Source organism: Leptodactylus fuscus, chromosome 7 (genome assembly GCF_031893055.1).
Source record: "Leptodactylus fuscus isolate aLepFus1 chromosome 7, aLepFus1.hap2, whole genome shotgun sequence".
Taxonomy (NCBI): domain Eukaryota; kingdom Metazoa; phylum Chordata; class Amphibia; order Anura; family Leptodactylidae; genus Leptodactylus; species Leptodactylus fuscus.
In genome coordinates this window covers 118,137,667-118,164,974 of record NC_134271.1, presented here as the reverse complement: position 1 = coordinate 118,164,974, position 27,308 = coordinate 118,137,667, and the positions used below count along the sequence as shown (strand labels likewise).

Sequence of the window (27,308 nt, the reverse complement as noted above, 5' to 3'; positions counted from 1 at the left end):
CCGGTGCTGGGTTCAAACTTCTTCGCATGTGCAGTTGGATCTGCCGTCGGGTCTCAGGAGAGTTCTCTCGCAGCATTGGGGACGCCCCCAGTGCTGCGAGAGAACTTATTTGCATACAGAAGGAAAAAGGGATTTCTACTGAATGGTGGTGCGGAGAAGACATCTAAAGGTAGGAGAAGAATAGCCTTTCTTAAGGCTATTTCTATGTGTTAGGGACAAAAAATTGTGTTTTCATGATAGGATCCCTTTAGGTAATAGGAAAGGCGCAGCAGTCCCATCCTCTGCATAGGTCCTCTTCGTACTTGAATAGGAGAGGTGCAGCACATGCCACTCAGAGGCTGCTAGTAAATATCTGTATGAGGTCCAGGTATCCGTCCCCTACAGATCACATACTGATGACCATTCCTATAAATAAAATCATCAGTATGAAAGTTTGATTTTGGGCTGGAAACTTATTCTCTTTGGCCACCAAGAGTTTTTTAGTTTTCAATATTTGAACTATGAAGAATATTTTGGGTTTCTTCATGTTAAAGATTTTTGGCAGAATTTCTTTTTTCTATCCTCAAGATATACCACCAATTTCAGATTCGTAGCATCAATCAGCTGTTCGGCACTGATGCTGTTAATAAGATTGGCGCACCATATGAAGGTTTTAAAGGGAATGTGTTAATTTTTTTTTTTTTTCGAATTTGGTTTTATTTTTATATATAATTTTCTATATGTGAAATTTGCACAATATGGTTTGTTTTCACAAAATGGATGGTGACATGGAAAATGTAAAAAATAAATAAAATTTGCAGAAAGCCAAATTTTAATCAATTCAGACCTTTGTGTTTATTCAAATAGACTAATTTTATCCATTTCAGATTACACGGCTTTTGTATACATGGAAGAGAACTGGCAATCTGATGATTTAGTTTGTAGGTTGCAATGATTTTGGCTTTGCCGCAGTGTAAAGCATGGAAAAAAGGAGCAGAAGTTGGTGAGACAGGTGGTGAATTTTAGCCCAAAAGATTTAGGATACGTGTAAGGGTCATATTTTTGTTGTCTGGATCGAGTCTGGATATCCAATCTATCCATTTCTGGTTTATTAGAATAGATCGGCTTACAGCACCGTATTTCAGAAAGTGTTCTTTGGAAGCTAGCGGGAACATTGAAATTGTGGTAAAATCACTAATTATTTTTGGTTTAGTAGGTGCGACGTCTAGGGCATAAAAATGATTTAATTGTAAAAGTAATAGTCACAACAGTACATCAGCCGGACATGAAATCTCACAACTCATGTGAGACATTATTCCTCGCGGATCAATGGCGTACTCCCTCAGCAGATGTTACTGGCAAGTCTAGTTAGAAGTGCGCTCTTTATGTACTTAAGTGTAACTGCGAGTGCTTAAAGAGAAAGCAAAATCAATCAAGTCATTTAATATTTATCAGTGGTCGCAAAAAAGTGCCAAGAACATAAGGACTAACTAGAAGCAAGCCTACCTTCCCATCTGTCCCACCATGACGGGCTCTGTGGGCGCAAACCGCCCTGCTGGTGCAAATCGATCAATAAGAAATAAAGCAGTCAGCGCAGGAGAAGGACTTTTCAAGGAAGGGACACCCAAAATGACAAAACACAAACACTCATACCCTCATCCACTAGCTGGATATAGAACTATGACCGGAGGACCAATGGCACCCATTACATCTATGGACACACAATCATTTTCCTAGGCACCTAGGCAATAGTTTATGGTCTTTCCAAGTAAAAACAAGCATTTCAATTGCTGTTCCACCCTGTGATCCATGGGGGAGGTTCTCAGTTTGACTTATCAGCAAAATCGGGAACCTAAAAGCTAAGGCTACGTGCTCAGGACCACAGTAGTTTTTACTGTCCACAAAAATGAATCCGTATTCTGCAAAAAAAAAAAAAACATATCCACATTGTATCAGTAGGTCACCAGCAATCACGGATCCACAACATGACTTGTATGATCCCCTACACATGTATAGGCGGGTCCGTGCTGAAAATTTAGCCACGAATACAACCTACTCCAGATTTTATAGCTGGTTTCTACAGCCCAGACACTGATCTGTATAAACTTTGGACATGTGTATGGAGCAAAAGAAACAAATGGATATGAATGAAATTCATAATTGCGTACAATATACATAAAACAACTATAGTGGTATGCATGGGGCCTAAGAATGTCAAGAAAAGTGAACAGCATCTTAAAGGGGCTCTATCAGCAAAATCGTGCTGATAGAGCCCCACATATGCGTGAATAGCCTTTAAAAAGGCTATTCAGGCACCGTAAATGTTATATTAAACTCCCCCCCCCCCCCCGTTTTAAAATAATACCCTAAAAAAGAATGTGCTCTATTTACAAAACGTGCACGCTGGGCGGGCATTCAGGGTGTGTCTTCATCTTCGTCCACGCCTCTTCTTCCTGGGGGGTAGTTTAAAACTGGGGGGTAGTTTAATATAACTTTAGCGGTGCCTGAATAGCCTTTTTAAAGGCTATTCACGCATATGTGGGCCTCTATCGGCATGATTTTGCTGATAGAGCCCCTTTAAAGGGATGCTATTATTGGATACTCTTTTTTCTGACTAAACGTAGGTTTAACCTTAAGAAAGGCTATTCTTCTCCTACCTTTAGATGTCTTCTTCTGGAACGCCCTCTCTCTCTGCGTTTTCTTCCATCCTGGGTTTCAATCTTCTAGGCCTCGGGTAGAGCTGACTGTGCATGCCCGCGGCCACAAAAAAAATGGCTGCTTACTCAGTAAGCTGTGTAAGCGGCCACAAGAAAATGGTCACTTACACTGCTTACTGATTAAGCGGCCATTTTCTTGTGCCCGCTGGCATGTGCAGTCGGCTCTGCCCGAGACCCAGAAGATTGAAACCCAGGACGGAAGAAGACACAGGGAGAGTGCGTTACAGAAGAAGATGGAGGCGTCACTGGAGAGTTCTCTCGCAACATTGTGGACGTCCCCAGTGCTGTGAGAGAACTCATTTGCATACCAAAGAAAACCCAAATTTCCACCAAATGGTGGCGTGGAGAAGACATCTAAAGGTAGGAGAAGAATAGCCTTTCTTAAGGAGGACCATTCATGGTTTGGGGCACAGGCAGTTCTATATACTGCTAGAAAGCCGACAGTGCACTGAATTCGGTTTTCATGATCTGTGCCCCGGGTAAAGAGCTTTCGGTCTCGATACCGTAGCTCTTCATCGTCAGAAGGGCGTTTCTGACACTCTGTCAGGAACTTCCTTCTGCACAGCAGCGCCAATAGCGCCGTGCTGTGTGAACGAGGAGGAACGCCCCCTCCCTCTGCTCACAGTTCTCGTCCCTAGACAAGTATTATCAGGAGGGGAGGGGGCGTTCCTCTCTGCTCTCACAGTACAGCGCTATTGGCGCTGCTGTGCAGAAGGACATTCCAATAGCTCTTCACCAGGGGCACGGTCGGCCTAATTCAGCGCACAGTCGGCTTTCCAGCAGTATATAAAACTGCCAACTGCCTATGCCCTAAACCATTGATAAGTGGAAGAGCAGGAGATAAAAAGTTCAAAAATCTCGGAGCTCTCACCTCCCCCCTCCCCTATCTGAGGAGCTCCGTTGTCTGTGGCAGAGACATACACAGCTCAGAACTGATGCCGAGCACTCAGCCCCTCCCTCCCCCCTGAGAGCAGGTAGCTATATCACTGAGGGACTGAGCAGACACTGAGGGACTGAGCAGTTAAGCCCGTGGTCAAAGAAACGCATGTAAACAATGAAGTGAATAAATTAAGATAGAGGCCAAACAAAGCAGTTTTGATAAAGCAATGTATTTAGAAAAAGTCTTATATCCACATAAACTAGCAGTATAGATAGGATCCTTGCTATGGGACAACCCCTTGAAGAACTTCATTATTGGAAGACTACAAAACAGGCTCTCTCTCTATGTTGGGTTTGATCAGTATGGTGCAGACTTACAGGAGACCAGGGAATAAGAACCATCTTAGATAGCAACCCAAAAAAGGTGTCAAAACAAAAATCTAAATAAAAAAAAGAAACATCAGCCTAGGCCCAATTCCTACCCAGTTTTAAAGATGGGATAAAGAATATTAAGCCATGCACAAGTAGGCCATATGGCCAGATTTTTTTTTTCACGGAATTAGCAGGGTTAAAACCTTCCAGCGAGGAAAATACAACAAAGTACATTATCTTTCTGTTGCAAGAAATATTAAAAATGCTGTCTATATGGTATGGAGGCAGTGACTGTGACAGGCCACTTACAGACGTGCTGCCATCAGATGCTTCTCTCTGTAGGAGGCGAGTATTTACTAAGTGAGTGCTCCTCACACACATAACAGCCTGGCTAGTAAATGATGGATGCCTCCCGTCAGCTCCTCCTAATTTGGAGTCAATGAGAAGTGTGGAACAGAACAATGCCCAAGTCGCCACCGATGCTATACTATGGATTGCCATTGTGAAGAAATGGAGGCAAAGACTAATAGCAAAGCCGGAGCCTGTATCTGTACCCTAAGGAGTAGACAATCTAATTCAGTGTAACGTGACAAAGTGACTTGTCCAAAGTGAAATCAACTTGGTCTGGAATTTTGCTCCCTTAGGATAGCGGCATTCACAAAGTAATTGACACGGGCCATTCTGGGTTCATGTACGATACGGAGACAAACATTGATAGATTTCATTATCGTGGTTACATAGAAGATAATATAATGCTGTGCAACAACCATGGAAAGCTACAGTCTGGAGCAGATGAGGTTAATACAAGAAATAAAGAGCTCTGCTGAGGATCAAAATATAAGTATATAGCGATAATGTCAGTGATGGTCGTGTCCATCTACAGTCCAAAATAATACAGTGGATTTACTTGTGCGGGTCTGACTAAATGTGGGGCATTTGGCACATCAAGTTTACCATAAAACCGCAGCTTGCTAGACAAATGGGTGTGCTTGGGTGCCCACCATCATCTTCTATTTTGGCATGTGTCGTGCCTTTGCTGCCCGACGTCCAGTGCCACATGTGTCTGCCAAAGCCACAGGACAGGACCTGGTGACATATGCAATTGAGATCATTGAGTTCTTTCCAGCCACCGCCTCAGCAGTCACACGTAGCACAAGACTTCCCAGAGGTGAATGAATAACAGCAGTGGACACAAGAGCGCTGCTACTGGCAAGAATGAAATTGCCACAGGTCACCATTTATGTGTCCTACCTATTGCCTCTGGTGTAGGGATAGGCCCAGCCGGTGCTCAGGCTGCTCCAGCCTTCCCAGTTACATATGAGGTACTACTGCACACAGATTGGCCGCAATGGCGTTCCAGACACTGGGGTGAACAGGGGACATGCCATCCAACCAGAGGCCAAGTGTTAGAGGAGTACAACTTTTTATTTTATTTTAAACCTCCCCCACCCATTCCTCGGTTTTCAGTTTATCATGAGAAAACCCCTTAAATATTCTAACTATATCTCTATCTGTATTATCAGTAACTATATTACATCATGTAAGACGTTTTCGCCCATGTATTTGTCATCTACTAGCAATTATTAAGGCGGAACCACTAAAATGAAGAGTTATGGCACCCATACCCTGTACACCCTACTCTAGATTGACTGGTGTCCCTGATGCAGTAATGCGCCATCTCATATCCATATCGGGTAAGTCATACTGACCTGTTACACCTCCATAATGCAACTGCAGCAGATGCTTCTACCGTAGAGCAGGCTTGATATGATGTATCATTACCACCTCGATCAAGCTTGAGTAGGGGTGTATAGGGCATGGGCACCATGGCTCTTTACCCAACTTCATGACTTTCTTTTAGATAACTAGCATACATGGAGATACAACTTCCAGGCACGGTGCCATACAATATGGTTTAATCCCATTCAGCTGAATAGAAGCATGATCACATGACCAATAAACATGACATCACTGGCCCGAGAACAAAAAGCGGTGATCGATCAAGCACAGCAGCTTCTTTTAACAGCTGATCAGCAGGATTGTCAATTCCCTATGCTAAGGTTAGGTCATCAATATCATAGTCCCAAACAATGTATGTATACTTATACAGTGGTACATGTGGCAGAGCCAGAGCCTGACATACATAACTGTGTGGCTAAGCCAGTGCCACCATATTATAGTGCCATGAATGTAGTCAGATGCCCAATTAGCATAGAAGGGTACAGTATAGCAGAGACCAGAATAGGTATAAGGGGTGCTGAGCAGGAGCACTAGATCATTTGCTTCTGATAAAAAGTGAATGGACTTATGAGATTTATTATTCTTGTTGCACCACAATTCCAAAGCTAGTTGCACCATATCATAATTTTGGTGCGATTTAATTTACACCAATTTATCGATCTGCACCATAAACACCACATGTTGGCGCTATGCCAGACACTGGTTTAAAAGCATCTAGGAAATGGTACGCAACTAAAACAAATTAGAACATGCATCAGATTTACAGATCTTAAAGGGATCCTATCATTCAAACTCATTTTTTTCTCACTAACACGTAGGAATAGTCTTAAGAAAGGCTATTCTTCTCCTACCTTTCAATGTCTTCTCCGCGTCGCCGTTCGCTTGAATTCCCAGTTTTTGTCAGTATGCAAATGAGTTCTCTCGCAGCACTGGGGGCGGGCCCCAGCACTCAAACAGCATTGGGGGTGACAGCCTCTTCTACGTGCAGACGAGCATACTGTGTAAGCGGCCACTAGAAAATGGCCACAGGCATGGCAGAGCCGACTGAGCATGTGCCCCATTAAAAGCCAGAAGAAGCCATCCAAAGAACATGTCGCGGAGAGGGCGTTCCAGAGGAAGAAGAGGCCGTTGCTGGAGAGTTCTCGCGCAGCACTGGGAACGCCCCCAGTGCTGTTTGAATGCTGGGGCCCACCCCCAGTGCTGCGGGACATCTCATCTGCATACCAATGAAAACTGGAATATCTACTGAATGACAGCGCGGAGAAATCATCTAAAGGTAGGAGAAGAATAGCCTTTCTTAAGGCTATTCCTATGTGTGAGAAAAAATGCAGTTTTAATGATAGAATCCCTTTAAGAAACATGCGGACCCCACAGACTATAATGGAGTCCATATGGTTTCCGCAAGAAAAATGCAGAGAGAAAAGTGCTGGATGCAGGACTATTCTCTCCACATACTTCATATGGATAGGAGAATGGAATGGCCTGAACACAGATGAGAACATGGCCTATCATATATTAATATGCTGACAGATTTGGCGCATCTGTCACGGCTTATAAATATGGTAGGAACATCAGTTGAACTTGATGGACCTCTTTATTTAATCTTATCAACTAGGTTACTATGTATATCAGCCATGTGTGAATATACTCTAATCCTATGCTTCTAGTTTAAAAAAAAAAAAAAAAAATTGCATAAACATATAAGGCTGGACAAAAAAGTGCTGCAAATCAGACTTTTTCAGCAATGCTTTCAGTTTAAAGCGGACATCCCACAGATCCCAACATAGCCAAAGACTTCTGGCAGTCACTGTTGGTATCCACTGTTTTAGCAGGCCATATGCCCGTTGTTCTGGTCCTCATAGCGTAAATGCTATAATATCTACGTGAAGTCCTTAAGTATTCCTGGTTACTTAACTTCCTATGCATAAAAATTCCTAAAAACGAAGAGTGTGCAGTCAGTGAGAGGGCTGTTACTTTTTAGTTAGTGAAGGAATTAGCAGACACACAGAGAGACGATGTAATCCTTCTCCTCCCTTCATATCACATCCCAATGTGAGGCTCGGAGACTGTTAGCGCAGTGAATAGCTCCCAATTTGATAATTACAACCAAGCAGCCTGTTATGCCAGGAAAACCACACTGACTCCCTCATGTACCTTTTAGTTACTGGTATAGGCTTGGCCCGTTTGCCAGCTTAGCTAAATGGACCCTGAAGTGCAAGCTAATGCTACATGATATTAGCTTCCTCTTCAAATACTCTGGATGAGCAAACACAAGCTCGGCCCTTGCCAACATTTTCCTGGCAGCAGAACAGAGAAGAGTTTCACTCTGCAACTCGGAGATTATCACTGAGCACATAACCCATCGGTTTCACAGCGTCTGGGCACTGCCAGCGAGCGGCTACCTCCACAAAATCACTAGCCATTGGGTGCAATTTGCATAATAACACTTACAATCCGAAGCGTCGCTGTTAACCCTTCTGCTCCTGCACGATGGATGTGCTATGGGCAGGGAGGGTAATGGTAATGGCCGTTTATTGCACTTCGCAGCCCGGCTGTTTACTTTACAGAGGACTGTAAATGTGGCTGCAGATATGAATAAATTCAATTACGTTTAACCCTTTGCCAGCCCAGCCAGTTTGTGTTTTTTCATTGTTCGGTTTGAGTTTGTGTAACTTTTTTTCCCCCCCACTTTCCAGTTGACCTTGCTATAGGAAGGGTTGTTTTTTTGTCGAGTTTTTTTTTTTTTTATACTATTATTGGCATCATTTAATGTACATATAAGGGCGGGTTCACATCTGCACCTCAGTCTCCGCTTTCGGTTTCCGTCTTCTACCAAAAGGAGACGGAAACCCGGCAGACAGTGTCCAACCGTGAGCATTTTGTGGTCTCTGTAAAAACAGTTTTGTTTTTTTTTTGTTGGATTTTTTTTTAACTGGACACCAAGTCCTGCATGTCCGACTTTGTGTCCGGTTAAAAAAAATGGTTTCGCTGTGGAGACCACAAAATGCTCACAGGCGCTCACGGCCGGACACTTTGCAAACCCATTCAAGTGAATAGGTTTGAAAACTGACTGCTGGTTTTCGTTTCTTGGGCAGAAGACGGAAAACTGAAAGTAGAGATCGGGGCGCAGGTGTGAACTCGCCCTAATGTGCAAAAAAAGTTTTATTTAACTTTAATTATAAAGTTAACTGGAAGTGAAAAAATACCATTCCTGCCCGGGTTTTGTTTTTACAGCGAACACTGTGCGGTAAAAATATCTAGCTAAATGTTTTTTTTATTTACCAAATTTAAAGTGCATTGATATTATTATTAGAGATGAGCGAGTAGTATTCGATCGAGTAGGTATGAGATAGAATACTACGGTATTCAAAATACTCGTACTCGATCGAATACTACTAGCTATTCGCAATAAAGATTCGATTCAGAACCAACGTTGATTGGCCGAATGCTATACAGTGTACAGCTTTCAGCCAATCAACGCTGGTTCTGTCGGAGGCTCGTCTGTGAGGAGGCGGAGTCTAAGATTGGACCACAGCAGTCTCCATTGTGGTCCGATCTTAAACTCCGCCTCCTCACAGACGAGCCTCCGGCAGAACCAGCGTTGATTGGCCGAATGCTGTACACTGTATAGCATTCGGCCAATCAATGTTGGTCAATGCATTCCTATGAGAAAAAGTCAGCTGCCGCATAACCGCAAGCTGCCAGCTCTCCCCACTAGCAATGACGAGCCTGCTGCAGAACCAGCGTTGATTGGCCGAATTGCATACAGTGTACAGCATTCGGCCAATCAATGCTGGTTCTGCAGGACGAGTAAAGGACGGTTCACATTAGCGCTTGCCTCCTGTCCGGAATGAGTCCGCAGGAGAACCCCCCCCCCCCCCCCCGAACGGAATATCAGCGCAACAGCAAGCGCTGGACAGTTAAGCACACGGACCCCATAGCACATAATCATTTGTGCGGGCAGTGCGCTGCAAGCACACGGACCCCATTGTAGTCTATGGGGTCTGTGCGCTTTAACTGCACAGCGCTCCTCCTAAACACTCTCCTCCTGCTGCTCGTGGACTTGGTGACTCTCCTTTTGTCGAATAGTGGTTTCCCCTGAAACAAGCATTTTTTCCCATAGACTATAATAACGATTGAGTAGTCGAATACTGAGGCTCTACTCGAAACGAATATCGAATCTCGAATATTTCACTACTCGCTCATCTCTAATTATTATTACTATTTTTTTTACATACATTTAGCAGATCCAGTTAAATTCAAAAAACAGATGAACACCTGTTTAAATAGTGTCAATGATTTTTTTTTCTAACAGTCTTGATTTTTTATTTATTATCGATTCTATATAAATAGATGGTCATTTGCTAAAAAAAAAAAAAAAAAAAAGACAACGCGATGTGAACATATCCTTAGTTTTTGTTATGCTTTACTACACTTAAGAAAAATTCAAGTAAAATTTACATATTCTGACTAAATTTTAATTTTTCTACCCATCAAACTGTGTGAGTGTTTGTTTTTTGACAGAGGGTGCTGTAGTTATCACTGTTACATATTTTTGGGTTTAGGCAACTTTTTGATCCATATTCTTGGGCTATAAATTGACCAAAACATGACCATAGCGCTGTTTTGTTTGTTTGTTTGTTTGTTTTTTGGGGGGGGTCACTATGCTTTTAATTTTTGTCATGCTTTACTACTTAAAAAAAAAATAAATAAAGTTAAATAGTCTCACATTGTGACCCATAAGATATTTAGGCCCCGTTCCCACGGAGTAACGCACCGCTCATTTAGACATGTAAACAAGTGTCAGAGTGCGGCGCTTCAAAACAGATCCCATTGACTTCAATGGGTGCCAATCTTACGCGTGCTACACATTGAAGTCAATGTGTTATAAAGCCTCCCATTGATTTCAATGTGCTACGGGTGTAAGCCGATCTGTTTTGAATCACCTCGCTCTGACACGTGTATACGTGTGTAAATGAGCGGCGCGTTACTCCGTGGGAACAGGGCCTTACTTCTGTCTAGCAAACTGTGTGAGGGCGGGGTTTTTTTGTTTTGTTTTTTTAAATCATAAGCTGTACCTTTTTGGGGTACATGCAAATTTTTGATCCATATTTTTAGTAACTAAAAAGGCCAAAAAAACATTTTAACAGTGTGACATTTTTTTTGACCATGCCAAATAATTTACATATTTGAATAGTTTGTACAACTCCAGAGTAGGTGAATAGGTTAGGTTTATTTTTTAAATTATAATTTTGGAAGAAATTTATCTTGTTTGAAAGCTTTAGCCTTGTTCTTAACATTAGAGAGAATGGTGACAGGTCCAGGCAGAGGGAGCCCTGTTAGTATTACTTAGTATTAGTATTACTCTATTAGAGTTTCAGTCCACTATTCTGATCCTGTAATGGATCAGAACAACGGACTGAAAAAAGCAGAGTATAGCAAGCCTTACCTGTATCTACAATCAATTACTAATGAAACACCAAACAAAAAATGTCCAAGTGAAGTTGTTATATTGTACTGGTGCAGAGTCCAGTTGACAGTGCTGACTGAACTGCTGTATATATAAGCCTGAGCATCAGCTAAATGGTATTCCTATCGTTCTTACCCATGAGCCAAGTGGTAGTCATATGGTTCTGACCCAGATGACACGTATGTATACATTTCTGAGCTATGGACCAAGTGGCAGTCATATAGTTCTGAAGCAGACGTCTTTGTCCAGGAGCCAAGGGCCAGGCCCATGGTTCTCATCCAAAAGCCAAGTGCCAGCCATATGTTATGAACCAGGAGCCAGCCAAATGGGGGAGCAACATGAAGAAGATCCAAGACCTACAATTAGGGACCCTACCTGACCCCTAACAGGGAACATTTCTAACAGTTTTCTAAAGCTCCACAAACTCAGTGGCATAGGCCGCACTTACTTGGGGAATCTCTCCTTCAGCGTCTTCATACACTGCCTGGTGGGCTTCAGAGTGGTAATGAAATGGGCAACCTCATCATACTGGGCTTTACTCAACTTCATCTCTGTAAAGAGAAAGGTATTCAGCTTCAGAATTTATATCAGAAAGCAAAAGGTTAGCAACATATATGATGTAGATGTGTACACAGCAAAAACAATATGCATACGATGGGTGCCACCTGCCCATACACAGTCTGGATAACGTGTACATGATAGCGATATATGGAATGGTTATGGCACAGGGGCCAGGAAGGTAATGAAATGGGAAAATTGCTTGGTGCGATACATTACAAAGATTAGTTATATGCCTCAGTGAAATGTTTAGGACAATGTTAACAATTTAGGAACATTTTAAGGACAGGACCAGTTACAAACGGAGAGAACGAGAATCCATTAGTGGAATTAATAGGGAATAAAAGAAATGTCAGAATCAGACGCTGGTTGTAACTCGTAATAACATTAGTATTATTAGCTGGATGTCATCCATTCCTAGTAAAGGATATTCAAAGAAAGTAGAAAAGTCCACCAGTTATAGGTGACGTCTGTCTTACATACACGGGTATATTACTCCTCTCTCTTGCACGGAGGGGAATAGGGCTTGCACAGAAATGCTTGAAGGCTCACTGTACTTTAGTGAAGATGGAGGTAAATACTCGAGTATAAGCCGACCCCCCTAATTTTACCACAAAAAACTGGGAAAACTTATTGACTCGAGCATAAGCCGAGGGGGGGAGAAATGCAGCAGCTACTGGAAAATTTCAAAAATTAAAATGGTCAGTTTGTGGGTGCAGTAGTTGCTGGGTGCTGGGGAAGGGGAGGGGGTGTTTTGGTTGTCTGTCTGCCCCTTCCCTGAGCTTGAGGACTGTTTTTTCTTCTCCCACTTGGAATTCAGTCTGGCTGAATATAGAGTGTCTGCAGTGCTCCTATTAACCCCTTCCCGACGGAACAGGAGCACTGCAGATCCCCTATATTCAGTAGGCCGGGCACTGTCAGACACAGGGATACCTAATGTGTATGTGTGTCACAGTCATTTTCTACTTTTAGGGTGCATTCACACTACGTAAACGGCAGCTTATTCTGAACGTAAAACACGTTCAGAATCAGTGGTGTATAAAACAGTTCCATTCATTTCTATGGGAGCCGGTATACGAGCGCTCCCCATAGAAATGAATGGGCTGCTTTTTTCACTACGAGCAGTCCCATTGAAGTGAATGGGAAGTGCCCGTGTGTACGGCTAGCTCTGCTCATGCCAAGCCGTACTTCCCATTCACTTCAATGGGAGTGCTCGTAGTGAAAAAAGTAGCCCATTCATTTCTATGGGGAGTGCTCGTATACCGGCTCCCATAGAAATGAATGGGAACTGCTTTATACGCCACTGATTCTGATCGTGTTTTACGTTCAGAATAAGCTGCCGTTTACGTAGTGTGAATGCACCCTTATATGTATTCTAGGGAAAGGAGGGATTTAGAATTTTTATTTATTCTAGTTTTTTTTAAAGCTTTTTCTTTTTTCACTATTTTATGGGAGATTCTATACATTGCTATTGCGGTTGGTCATAGCCCAATATGTTGGGCTGAAGCATCTCTGCCCCACATTTGCAGAAAGTGGCAAGCCAAGTGCAGAACAGGGGATGCAGCAACTTTAGTGCAAGGGCTGTGTGCCAAAAATGTGCCACATCTTCACCTATCTGCCGATGGGCTCGTAAATACACCCCCCCCCATATGTACAAAAGGGATAGCACAGCTTCTAAGGGAGAAGAGGTCCTAAGAGCGAGACTAAGGCCCCACGTGGCGTCCTGCAGCAAAAAAAAAACACTGTGGGAAAAACCACTGCGGCAACGCATCACGGTTGCTGTCGCAGCGCTTTAGACGGAAAGTTCGCAGAGGTTTCCTCTGTGGGCTTTCTGTTATAATTATACGTAAGAGGAATCTGCTGGTGTTTCCATAGGAATAATTGACATGCTGCAATGTCCAAAACCGCATCCGTTTTGAACATGACCGAAAGTCCGCACCACGGTTTTTACAGCAAAGTGGCCATGGGATTCACTAGAATCCCATCCACTTTGCTCTGACTATAAAACACTGCGATTTTTTTCCAATCACAGCATTTACGCCACATAGGGCCCTGACCTGCAGAGTGATCACTTCCACTGCAACGGAGTGCTAGGTTTATAGGATCATCTACCAGGTTGGGGCTGAAACTTCCTGCTGTGTTTTATAACCTTATAAACACAAAAAGTTGCCCCAGCACTCTGCTAGCATTACCACAAACACCAACTGTATGGAAGGATATATGAAATGTGCACCTGCATTTCTGGCTCTCATTGTTTGGCAGTGCGTGTATTTTACTATATTGTGAGAATTACTAAGGTCAGTTTGAGATGCGGATGATAAAACCGCACTTAGGTTAAGGCCCCGTGGGACATCCCACATCATGGTTCTTCCCGCAGCGCTTTAGACAAAGTTCACAGAGGTTTCCTCTGCAGACTTTCTATTTCAAGTATACCTATGGGGAAATCGCCAGATTTTTCATAGGTATAATTGACATGCTGCGATTTCCAAAACTGCAACAATTTTGGAAATCGTGGCATGTCTGCACCGCAGCTTTTACTGCAAAGTGAGCATGGGATTTGCTAAAATCCCCTCTACTTTGGCCTGACTGTAAAATGCCGTGGGGCCCCCACAGGAAAGGTTTTTAGGGCTTATAAGATTGATGATCTCTCTCTCTCTCTCTCTCTCTCTTATAGACTGGCAGGGGTCCAACACCCAGGACCCTCACAGATCAGCCATTTGAATAGGCTGCAGTGTTCAGACAGCTGCGGTGGCTTCATCACTTTACACCAAGCACAGCACTCACATTATATAGCAGATAAGTACGGAGATAAGCGAGGGCTGTACTCCGCCATCTTTAGATTTAAGGGGTTATCCAGTATGTAATATCGATGTCCTATCCTACAACCCCCATCAACTCAGCCAAGTGTGCACATAATGTGGGGCAAAATTTGCAGCAGAATCCTCTCCGAGTGACTTCCTAGTGCGTTTCGCTGCACACTCGGCCCCACATCAGATGCACACTCAGTCATGTGCACACTCGGCCAGGTGCATAGGGTCTTAGGATAAGTCATCAATTGATCTGTGAGGGTCCTGCAGTGGTCTCCTACCCCAGAGACAGCGCTGTCACAGGACAGGCTACAGACATCCCCCACTGTCACAGGACAGGCTACAGACATCCCCCACTGTCACAGGACAGGCTACAGACATCCACCACTGCCACGGGACAGGCTACAGACATCCACCACTGCCACGGGACAGGCTACAGACATCCACCACTGTCACGGGACAGGCTACAGACATCCCCCACTGCCACGGGACAGGCTACAGACATCCACCACTGTCACAGGACAGGCTACAGACATCCACCACTGCCACAGGACAGGCTACAGACATCCACCACTGTCACGGGACAGGCTACAGACATCCCCCACTGCCACAGGACAGGCTACAGACATCCACCACTGCCACAGGACAGGCTACAGACATCCACCACTGCCACAGGACAGGCTACAGACATCCACCACTGCCACAGGACAGGCTACAGACATCCCCCACTGCCACAGGACAGGCTACAGACATCCACCACTGTCACAGGACAGGCTACAGACATCCCCCACTGCCACAGGACAGGCTACAGACATCCACCACTGCCACAGGACAGGCTACAGACATCCACCACTGCCACAGGACAGGCTACAGACATCCACCACTGCCACAGGACAGGCTACAGACATCCACCACTGTCACAGGACAGGCTACAGACATCCACCACTGTCACAGGACAGGCTACAGACATCCACCACTGCCACAGGACAGGCTACAGACATCCACCACTGCCACAGGACAGGCTACAGACATCCACCACTGCCACAGGACAGGCTACAGACATCCCCCACTGTCAGTGACCAGAAGGAGGAGGAGGTCTCAGCACCATGTACATAGAGTTCTGTCAGAATAATAGAACAGTCTCAGGTCTGACAACAACAAAACCTACTGCGTGTGAATTCACCCTAAAACATCTGGTAAAAGACAGACCATGACCGAATGCACCCAGCTTTCCCAGGTGCTGACCGGTAGAAGCTCTACAGTGGTCAGGACAACAGACAAACATAAAGCTCTAGTCATTTATTAACCTCTTCATAACCGGCCGCGTACTCTATAGCCTGAGCAAACAAACATGGCAGCTGAGGATGTGAGTGGACATGACATAGTAGTGGTATAGTATAGTGGTAGTATAGCAGTGTACCTGCACACACGTGAGCACCACGTCCCCTGTACACACAGAGCTCCAGCACTGCCCGCCTAAGGACCTGCTGTGATGTCACATCACAGTCATGTGATCAGTCACGTGGGTGGGAGGAGTCAGACTCTCAGCTGTGTTGTGGATGTACGTGTGTGTTGCTATGTCAGATACAGCGAGTGAAGGGCTGTACTCAGAGCTGTGTGTGTTATAGGGGGTCTCCATACACGTCTTATGGCTGTGTGTATTATAAGGGGTCTCCATACACGTCTTATGGCTGTGTGTATTATAAGTGGTCTCCATACATGTCTTATGGCTGTGTGTGTTATAGGGGGTCTCCATACACGTCTTATGGCTGTGTGTATTATAAGGGGTCTCCATACATGTCTTATGGCTGTGTGTGTTATAAGGGGTCTCCATACATGTCTTATGGCTGTGTGTATTATAAGGGGTCTCCATACACGTCTTATGGCTGTGTGTATTATAAGGGGTCTCCATACATGTCTTATGGCTGTGTGTGTTATAAGGGGTCTCCATACATGTCTTATGGCTGTGTACATTAAAGAGGATCCCCATCCATGTCTCTTGATTGTGTGCATTACAAGTGGGTCTTCATACATGTCACATGACTGTGTACATAATAAGGGGGTCTCCATATATGTCTCATGACTATGTATGCTATAAGGGGGTCTTAATACTTGTCTCATGACTTTGTACATTATAAGAGGTTCTTGATCTATATCATCTGCCTGTGTACCTTATATTGGGGTCTCCATACATAGCTCATGACTCTGTGCAATGTAAGGGGGTCTTCATACATGACTGTGTGCATTATAAGGGGGTCTTCATACATGTCTAATGACCATGTGCATTATAAGGGGGTCTTGATAAATATCAGATGACTGTGTGCATTATACTGGGTCTTCATACAGATTACATGACTCATCACTGTGTGCATTATAAAGTAGTCGCAATGTATGTCTCATGACTGATGCATTACAATAGGGTCTTTCTGCAGATTACATTACTGTGCACTTTATAATGGGGTTTTTGTAATATGTCACATGACTGTGTGCATTATAAAGTGATCTTCATACTTTTTACACGACTGTATGTATTATCAAGAAGGATTTTGATACATTTTATATCACTGCACATTATAAGCATTCTATGCATTATAAAGGACCGTGTAATTCAGAATTCCTAATACTGATCCCCAGGCGGTTCCTGCCAATTCTTAGGAGTGATCATATGAATATAAAGCATGTGCACCTTTACACACAACTTTTAAATACTCTACATACAATTTTGGTTAATTTTAAGATTACAGTGTATATATATATATATATATATATATATATATATATTCTTGTCCTGAGCCTTATAGCCTTTTTTACAGTTTAGAGCTGAAATCATAATTCTGCTGATCACAATTGGAAACCACCAACATGTTTCTAAACAGTAGTAGTAGTATATGAAAGCCGCAACAGAATGCTAATGCTGAGGCATCGGCAACCCTGCGGTGGTAAATATTTCACAATACTCCCTGCATTTTAAGTCCCTGGTGATGGGTTTGTCATTGTCATCATTAGCTGGAAAGGGGCGTGGCTTACAATGTATCAAATACCACCTAGTGCAAATATCTGGTGCAATATAAGACAACTAATAGACATGGCAATCTAAAGATACCCTAGATGTATCACCCAGATTTTCCCCTTCCACCTAGCCTCACAGATAGGCCAGTGGCTAGGATGAGGTTTTTGTAACCCCTGTATAGGCTTAGAATAATGCAATCTGCATATATTCTGTTGGGCTGGGGATCCAGTGGAGGGTCTCCATTAATGTTCCTAGTGTTCCTGACCTTTGACCTGAGTGTGACTGATCCAGCCAATCAGTGGCCAAGCTGTGATGCTCTGTTCAGATGGAGCATTGCCAATGATTGGCTGCTGCTCAAGTTTAGTCAAAGTGTCAACAAAGGCCAGGGACGAGAAAAGAGACTCTCCAGTGGATCCCCAGCCCAGTGGAGAGGTGAGTACACAGTGTTTATTTTCAGTCTCTGCAGGGGTTGAAAAAAAGAAATCAGAACACCCCTTATAAGCAATGCATTCATGCCACGTCTATGAGTCTGAAAGTCCAGTTCTCCATTAAATTTCCTCCTAGCTGCAAATTTTTTTTTATAGGGAGAGCAATGGACCCTTGTGACCCACTGTATAGGTTTGGGAATCTTTTTCTGGTCATCATCCGCACCTGTTACATTAGGATGAACCTCTCAAACTGAAAAAACTCTGGTGACCTCTGCAACATGAAATAAATCACTAGTTGTAACTCTAATTTTGGTCATAATAACCCGGGAAGGTTTAGACCCATTGTACTGAACAATCTCCACATCTGCTTCATAACTCTCCAAATGGTTATTTTTAATAATCTGACAACCTGAAATGTAAAGCCTGGAGATAAATTTGCTATTTGTGGTGGTCGTGGCTGTACAGAATACAATATCACATTGGCAGCTGACTGATACAGCGCTTCCTGTTTCCTTGGTTCTTGACAAGGTCCATTTCCTTCTCAGAATGGACCTGCTTCAAATAAAGGCAAATCGTAAAATTCTCATGGTGCGAGTATATTCTTGCATCTTGGATTGTTCAGAAGTCTATTGTTTTCAGCTTATTTCCTCCTTTACTTTGGGACAGAATTCTGGCCATATATGTGACTGGTTTATTAATAAAGTGGTTTACCTGTATACACTCAAACCCTGTATACTGGGTATTAAAAAGCGGGGAGATTCAACCTGATGATAGCACAGAGAATAAAATAATCAATTACTATATTACCCTACATCTCAGGATAACAGAACATGGATAGTCTCAGATGTTGTAAAGGTCCTTGTTAAAGGGGTATTGCCATAATACCCCTGGGTAATCTGGGTGTAATGGTGGAGGAGGATGAGGAAAAAGCACAAGTATTAAATGCCTTCTTCTCTACAGTGTTTACACAAGAAAATCCATTGGCCAACAACATGATTAGGGGTAATGTAAACTCTCAATTAAATGTCACCTGCTTAACCCAGGAAGAAGTGCAGCGCCGCCTGCAAAACACTAAAATAGAGAAATCGCCCGGTCCAGATGGTATACACCCCCGAGTTCTGAGGGAATTAAGCATGGTCATAGATACACCCTTGTATCTAATATTTAAGGATTCAGTAATGACTGGGTCTGTTCCACAGGATTGGCAAATAGCAAATGTGGTGCCAATTTTCAAAAAGGGGTGTAAAAGGGAACCTGGAAACTATAGGCCAGTAAGTTTAACTTCTGTGGTGGGAAAGATATTTGAGGGCTTTCTAAGAGATGCTATCCTGGAGTATCTCAATGAAAATAATCTTATAACACCAAATCAGCATGGGTTTATGAGGAATCGGTCCTGTCAGACTAATCTGATCAGCTTCTATGAGGAGGTCAGTTCAAGACTGGACATGGGTAATGCAGTAGACGTGGTGTACCTGGACATGGGTAATGCAGTAGGCGTGGTGTATCTGGACATGGGTAATGCAATGGACGTGGTGTATCTGGACTTTTCAAAGGCTTTTGATACTGTTCCACATAAACGGTTGGTATGCAACATGAGAATGTTGGGACTGGGGGAAAACATATGCATTTGGGTTAGCAACTGGCTCACTGATAGGAAACAGAGGGTACTTGTTAATGGTAAATATTCAGACTGGGCCACAGTCACCAGTGGGGTGCCACAGGGGTCAGTATTAGGTCCTCTCTTGTTTAATATCTTTATTAATGACCTGGTAGAGGGTTTACAAAGCAGGGTGTCTATATTTGCAGATGATACTAAACTTTGTAGGGTAATCAATAATGAGGAGGATAGTAGAATATTACAAGGGGATCTAAGGAAACTGGAAGCATGGGCGGATACTTGGCAAATGAAGTTTAATGTTGACAAATGTAAAGTAATGCACTTTGGGTGACGTAATAAAATGTATGACTATGTACTAAATAGTAAATTACTGGGTAAGACTGTCAATGAAAAAGACTTAGGGATTTTAGTGGACAGCAAGCTTACCTTTAATGACCAGTGCCAGGCAGCTGCTGCCAAGGCAAATAAAGTTATGGGATGCATCAAAAGAGGTCTAGATTCTCATGACAAGGACATAGTTATGCCTCTATACAAATCACTGGTACGGCCACACTTAGAATATTGTGCGCAATTTTGGGCCCCGATATACAAGAAAGACATAAGTGAACTTGAAAAAGTGCAAAGACGGGCAACCAAAATGATTAGGGGAATGGGTGGACTGGAGTACAACGAGAGATTAACAAACTTGGGGTTATTCAGTTTAGAGAAAAGACGTCTACGGGGAGATCTAATAACAATGTACCAATACATGAAGGGACAATGCAAAGAACTTTCTAAGGATATTTTTACTCCTAGGCCAGTGACAGTGACAAGAGGACATCCTCTACGTCTGGAGGAGAGAAGGTTTCACCAGAAACATAGAAGGGGATTCTTCACAGTAAGAACAACGAGGCTCTGGAACTCTCTGCCCCAGGAAGTGGTGATGACGGATTCACTGAACAAGTTCAAAGTGGGCCTCGATGCCTTTCTTGAAGAGAAAAATATAATGGGTTATGGTCTCTAGATTTTAAGGACACGTTGATCCAGGGTTTTATACTGACTGCCATATTTGGAGTCGGGAAGGAATTTTTTCCCCTGAAATAGGGCAATTGGCATGAGCCTCATGGGGTTTTTTGCCTTCCCCTGGATCAACACTGTAGGGGATTGTAGGGTTATAGGTTGGACTTGATGGACTCATGTCTTTATCCAACCTCATCTACTATGTAACTATGTATAATCAAGATGTATCACCTATCCTAATATTTTCTTAACCAAGGCTTTATGTTCAACCTATTTTTTAGGTTTTTTTAAACATTTTTCCATATCACTGAAGCAAAACAATCCATCATACTGTACTCTTCTATAACCGGTAAATTACATATACCCATATAGTCAATGCAATCTTTCGGTCACCATTGTTGTCCATCATATGCCCATCATCTTTTGTAGAGGTGTAACTAAAGTCTTATGGGCCCCCTACCTCATCCCTATAGCAAATTCTTGATAGTAATGGTTATGGGTGGTAAGGAGTTTCATCAAGCTCAATGTAGTTTGGGTGATCCTTGGTTTATGGGCCAGATGGAAGCTGCAATCTCAATACTGATGTCAGTGCTTATGGGCGCCCTAAGGATCCTGGGCCTCAGTGTGACTGCCCCCACTGCAACCCCTCAAGTTACGCCACTGATCATAGGAGCAGAAGAACAGAAATGAACTTAGTCTTATATTTCCTTGTTGCTTGTAAGCCCTCAAGAACAGCTACTTAAAGCAGTTGTCCATCTACTTTGTTATATACTCGGGCCTTTGTGCCCTCCTGTGGAAGCCGACAGTATATCTGAACCTAAAGTTACGGTGTCTAACTCCACCAAGTGAGCATATTTTCACGACAGCCATTGGACTTTCCTGCCGTTTATGTACTATCAATATCAAGACATGAAATCGTTTCTCCAGCCCTAGTAGCATCAATCATAATAAAGACTTGTATTTTTTTTTACAGGCAAAATATGTCTTAATATATCTGACAGATTTGGTCCAACAATAATACTAACACAAGACGTTGCCACAATTAGACAGATCCATTACTTGTCTGACAGATCTATTTTGTAATTTTTGGTGGTTATTATAGGTTTGGAGATGGGGTGTAATGTAGCAGAGTTGAATGCAAATCATATTTGTGCTGAAAACTCCACAGATTGGATGAAATTGGCTCCTCCATTACCGTCTTTGTGGCTAACCAACATCCCTAATTACACTGTTACATCGGCCAAAGCGAGTTTTCATCCGAGCTTCAGTCTCAAAAGCCGTTGTTATAGACCTGACCTGCTTCCTTCACTGAAACTAAATCACTCTTATTCTATTGCTCTTGGCTTATGTGCCAAATTTTAACTTTAGCTTAGTTTGTGAGGACCTATTTGTGCCAGTCATACGTGAGGCATATATTCTATATTTGCTTGGAACTGCCTGTATCCGCTAGTAAGAAATGCTAAAGAGCTGGCTGTATACTGTGAATGCTATATTTTATACCCTATTCACATGCATAATTTAAAACATATCTAACTTCTCTGCAAACCCACATATAAGGAATTCAAAATAAAAACTTTAACAGTTATATGACTTATAGTATCCATTTCTTAGCAGTTTTCCCTGCATTTCTGTCTGGTGGACAGAGATTAGACTCCCTGAACTGGTATGAAGTCTCCCATATACTGCACACAGAAAGTCGAGCAGCCAGACCATATAAAACATTATATAGAAGCGCTGACCAGTATTGATGTGAATAAAGCACTTGGGGTGATTTAGAAACTTTTCTATTTAGCTCCAGCCTTCTTATTTGGCTCCTGTTCACTCCTCTCTCACACTTTTTCCTTCTGTCGTGAGCTATAATCTGACATCTCTGTGATCTGCAGTCTTTTATGCTGTAGCAAGATGGATCCAATAAAGATTTCAGAGTGAATATCAGTTGGGAGGTTGAACTATGAAAGAAGATGATACGTGGAGAAAGATTTTTTTCTTCTCTGAATACATATAACGCAGAGTTTCTTCTAATGCGCTATTGTTTTACACAAAGTTTGTTGGCAAGTTAGTGACCATTAATATACAAAGAGTGTTCATTATTATTATGGATTCTATGTCTTAGCTCCATTGAATTAGAATGAGTCTAATCCTCATAGATCAACTCGCACATCCTCTGCAGAAATCCAATTTTTCATAGAGAGATTCAGCTCCTCTATTCTTCTAAACATATCCTGAGGATGAGAACATACTTCTATGTAGTCCATGGAGAGGGAGCTCCGAGACTCCATCCAACAAACTCAGAGATGGATTCAGCCAGTAAACCTACTATGATCTCATGTAGTGAAGCCATCAGGTTCATAATGAAACAGCCTGGCTCCTATTTAAAATAGAAAGTGTGGCTTCAGCTAAGTAAATGTAATGAAACTACTTGCTGTTTTAATGGAAAAATGGGGTGAAGCGCTAAACCAAATGTAACAGTAATTATTCTTTATTTTTTCTATGTTCTATTCTTTGGTTAAAGTTGTATGAACAGTGACACTTTGATGCCAATGACTCCATAAACTTTTAGTTATATACACTGACCATTTGTGTCCACATCTTCACAAATCATAGTATAGAATATTTTATATCTCTATAGAAAACCATTCTAGAAACATTCCAGAGGTTTCTCCCCATCACCCAGTTCCAAAATAAGCCTGAGTCTAGTATAATGTCATTAAAGAAATAAATTACTGACAGCATTATTGTGAAGTTATGTGCTCCCCTCCAGAGTACTGAACTCCTCCATGATCTTCTGATGCACACAGTTTCCTGTATGAACAGGAGATCAAACTCACAATGCAAGTCTAGGAGAGCCTCAGACTGATTCCCATAGACCTGCATTGTTATTGTGACCTCCTGTTCATGCAGAAAACACTGTAAGAATCAGATGAGTAAAGAGAAGGTTAGTGCTATAGAGGGGAGCACATAACTTGACAATAAACCTCTATAAAAAGTTATTCATTAACATCATGGTACACACAGACTCATTTTGTGGGGTGTATGGGCGACAAAAAGACAAATACATTTACTGTACCCTTTTTCTTTCTGCTCGTGGAAAAAGGAACCCATTGAAGTCAATGGGAGGCTTTTTTTCTGCGTGGATTCTGACGCAAACTCCACGTCAGAATCCACGCCAGAAAACTCTGTGTGAATGGACCCTTACCGTTCTGTTAGAAAGATCTGTTGACAGACTGTCTGACTTATTAAGTTACAGGCTCCGTTCACTGTCATGAGGCGCAATATCATTAGAAGTGAATTGGTGAAAAATGTTTTGTCTAAATTTGAATTTTCTTTGAGCTGGTGGACGGAGACTAGTAGATATGATATCTCCCATACACTGCTTGCAGAAAATCGAGGAGAATCTGCTCCCTAACTCTCTTTCTCAGAAGCCAGAAGCATCAGTGGAACAATATATGACATTACAGAGAAGTACTGACTTGTGTTAATGTTAATAAAGCACTTGGGATGAGATAGAAACTTCCTATTTAGCTCCAGTAGCCTCTGTCTGTGCCTGGTTCTCTTCTCGCTCATATTGTTACATTATGTCACATGCCTATATGTCTCCATGTAGCCTTAACCTTAAGATAGCCATTCACATTAGATGGTTGTCACTCAAAACTGTTGATTTGGGGAGAGAAACCATCCATCTAATGTTAATAGGGTTCACCCCACTTTTTCCTGATGGCAGATGTATGTGATATGCTTTTGTTGTCAGTGACATAAGCCGCCACCAGAGTTATTTGGCAATGGCTTCCTTCCCTCTCACCATTTTCCGGGCACATGATGCTCAGCCAAACATTTATGTGTATGGGGGCATTGGGCTGAACGAGTTGAGACCTCTGGTATACGTTATTAAAATATGACCTGCATTTAGGTGTTCTCTATCTAATGTCTATGGGTATAGGTATAACCTACAAATAAGGGGATCCGAAATGTTAGGATACATTCCTACACTCAATCTGCAAATGGTCCCTCAAAGAAGGCTTTCCAAACTGCAGTGTGCACTCTTCCTTAAAACTTTTACCCCCTACAAGCTGTCAGCCATGTTTCACGACAGAGACTAGGCCTGTGTATTTTACAGAAGTCTTTAAAGCTGCTTCTTTCATTTATTTTATTAGCCTTTAATGAATGTAATTAGAACCCAAGTAATTAAATGCAATTGTGCTCAGTATGTTCCTGTTGTAAATTGCCCTAAACAGTGTGCATGGTGTGAACAAATTTGTGGGATTAATAGAGGATGGATAATGTTTTTGGATAGTATTTCACACTAAACGGCCACAGAGAGAAACAAAGGACTTGGTGCAGTGTTATTAATCTTTGTCAACTGACAGCTCAGGGCTAATCTGCATTAGTGAGGCAGCAGAACACAAAGGGATGATCTGGATAGGTGTTGTCTGCACTATCACATCTGATTTGTAATTGGAAAGTAGCCTGAAAGCAAAGACCTAATATTGGGACACAAGGACGGATGGGTGGACACAAGTGTGACACACGAGGCCTCATTATCTGATGGAAGAACAGCAAGGAAATAGCAGGGCAGATGTTACAATGAAATGATTTAGGGCAGGAAGTTACTGCATCTTCTTAAATCAAGGCGGCCGAGGAACGGTTACCCTCGAGTACAAAGAAAATAGACCAAATTAAGGTTTACGCTAAAGATAAAAATATATAGCATTCCCAGATCTGAGCAAATATTGGATATTTTCATAATGAACTGCTGTATATCATCATTTTACAGTATATTACAGATGTACGTCAGTGTTTAGTGCCTTAGGGTATTCTACTCCAGAAAGATGTAGACACTATCCAAATAAATAGGAGTCTAGTAAATTAAAGGGGTTGTGCAGGATATATTTTTTCTACCGGCAAGGTATGCTTTGAAATGTTCATCCTGTAGGGAAAAAGCTCACCTATTTAATCCACAGTTGCTCCAATGTCTCTGCTCTGGTGATCCACCAGTCTTTGTTGACTTTGCTGCAGCCGATCACTTGCCCATTACCCATATGACCACTGTAGGTTATCACTGGCATTACCTTTAAGGCCAGCAATGGGCTACACTGGTCGTGTGGGTGCTCGGCAAATGATCAGCTGCAGCAAAGTCAACAAAGACCAGAAGGGACAGCTGAATATGACAGGTATCCTATCAGGGCTTACCCATCCCCAGGTACTTATAGACTGGTGGCTTAGTGTCCCAAATAACCAACCCCTAACCCTATTGGTGCCTTCAATTAAAAAACTTTATACTTATCCACTTTATGTACTCTCGATACATGCGTAGTCATTTACTGAAGCCAGAGAAGTACACTACAGCATATAATTCTGTGTGAAGGCCACTGTGGACCATATAATACTGTATGAGAGCAACAGTGGAGCATGTAATACTATTTGGGGGCCACTGTGGTGCATGTAATACTGTTTGAGGGCCACTGTGTAGCACGTAATTCTGTTTGGGGGCCACTGCAGACCATATGATATTGTTTGGGGGACACTATGGAGCATGTAATACTGTTTGAGTACCAGTGGAGCACATAATACTTTGTGGGGTCCACTGTGAGCATATAATACTCTGTGGGGACCACTGGTGAGCACGTAATACTGTTTAGAGGCCAATATGGAGCACGTGATACTGTTTGGGGGCCACTGTGGAGCAGATAATACTGTGTGGTGTCCACTCTGGAGCACATAATACTGTGTGGGGTCCACTGTGGAGCATGTAATACTGTCCCAGTATTGTTTACATGCTGAGCACTGCGCTGCTCACTCACGGTATTCTTGATAACTGCTTTTGTGGGTACTAAAGCTGTCCCCCTTTCAAGTATCTGAGATATCGCTTCATCACCTGTAACCGCCTCCATCAAGAATTCGCTCTAGGAAGGGGGTGGGGGCCCTGGACAAAAGTTTGCACCCACGCCCACAAAACTTTAGTTATGCCACTGAGTTTGAGTGTCATCTGAGTGCTTTCTCCTGCAAACTCAGCCCCACATCGGAAGCACACTTGGCGGTGTCCATGGGGCCATACTGTAGAGAAAAAGGTTTGCTGGTGTCACAGTCATTAGAGTTGAAGAGCTCAGCAGGGAATCTTTGTGCTCAGCTTCCTCTGCTGCCGCTCTAGCTTTCTGTCATCACCGGCTCTGCTGTACTCGTGTGGCTTTTGCAGAGTAGAGCGGAAATGGTCATGTGACTGAGAATGAGAGAGTTAGTGGAGAAGGCAGAGAAATAAGACTCTCATAACCCATTGCTGTGCTCTGCAAAGCTGATAACTGGGGGACCCTCTTCTATACAGTAGTGATGTTTTATCTAGTGCAGGGAGTGCACTGTAAAAAGAAATATAAAGCTGATGATATTGAATAGGACCATATATATCCTAAAAAGTCCTACACAAGCTTGACGCGTTCACAACCTAATCTTAATTTTCATGGAAATTATATATCCAAACCATGGCAAACGCAGCCATGTCAATGACAAAATCACTCCCGCTTCACTTCCTATGAAAAAGTTTGGGCACCCCTATTAATCTTAATCATTTTTTGTTCTAAATATTTTGGTGTTTGCAACAGCCATTTCAGTTTGATATATCTAATAACTGATGGACACAGTAATATTTCAGGATTGAAATGAGGTTTATTGTACTAACAGAAAATGTGCAATATGCATTAAACCAAAATTTGACCGGTGCAAAAGTATGGGCACCCTTATCA

General features: G+C 42.7%; 1 protein-coding gene across 1 annotated transcript in view; it reads right to left on the bottom strand.

Annotated features, from left to right (window-relative positions):
• CDIN1 (CDAN1 interacting nuclease 1) overlaps positions 1-16,011 on the bottom strand; it is a 264,885-nt gene extending 248,874 nt beyond the window's left edge. The window contains exons 1-2 of the mRNA XM_075282935.1: positions 15,943-16,011; positions 11,606-11,708 (exon numbers count right to left, since the gene is read on the bottom strand). Coding sequence (XP_075139036.1) covers positions 11,606-11,706 — 101 coding nt within the window. The 5' untranslated portion in view covers positions 11,707-11,708; positions 15,943-16,011. The remainder of the gene's footprint in view (positions 1-11,605; positions 11,709-15,942) is intronic.
• Positions 16,012-27,308: the final 11,297 nt, after the last annotated feature.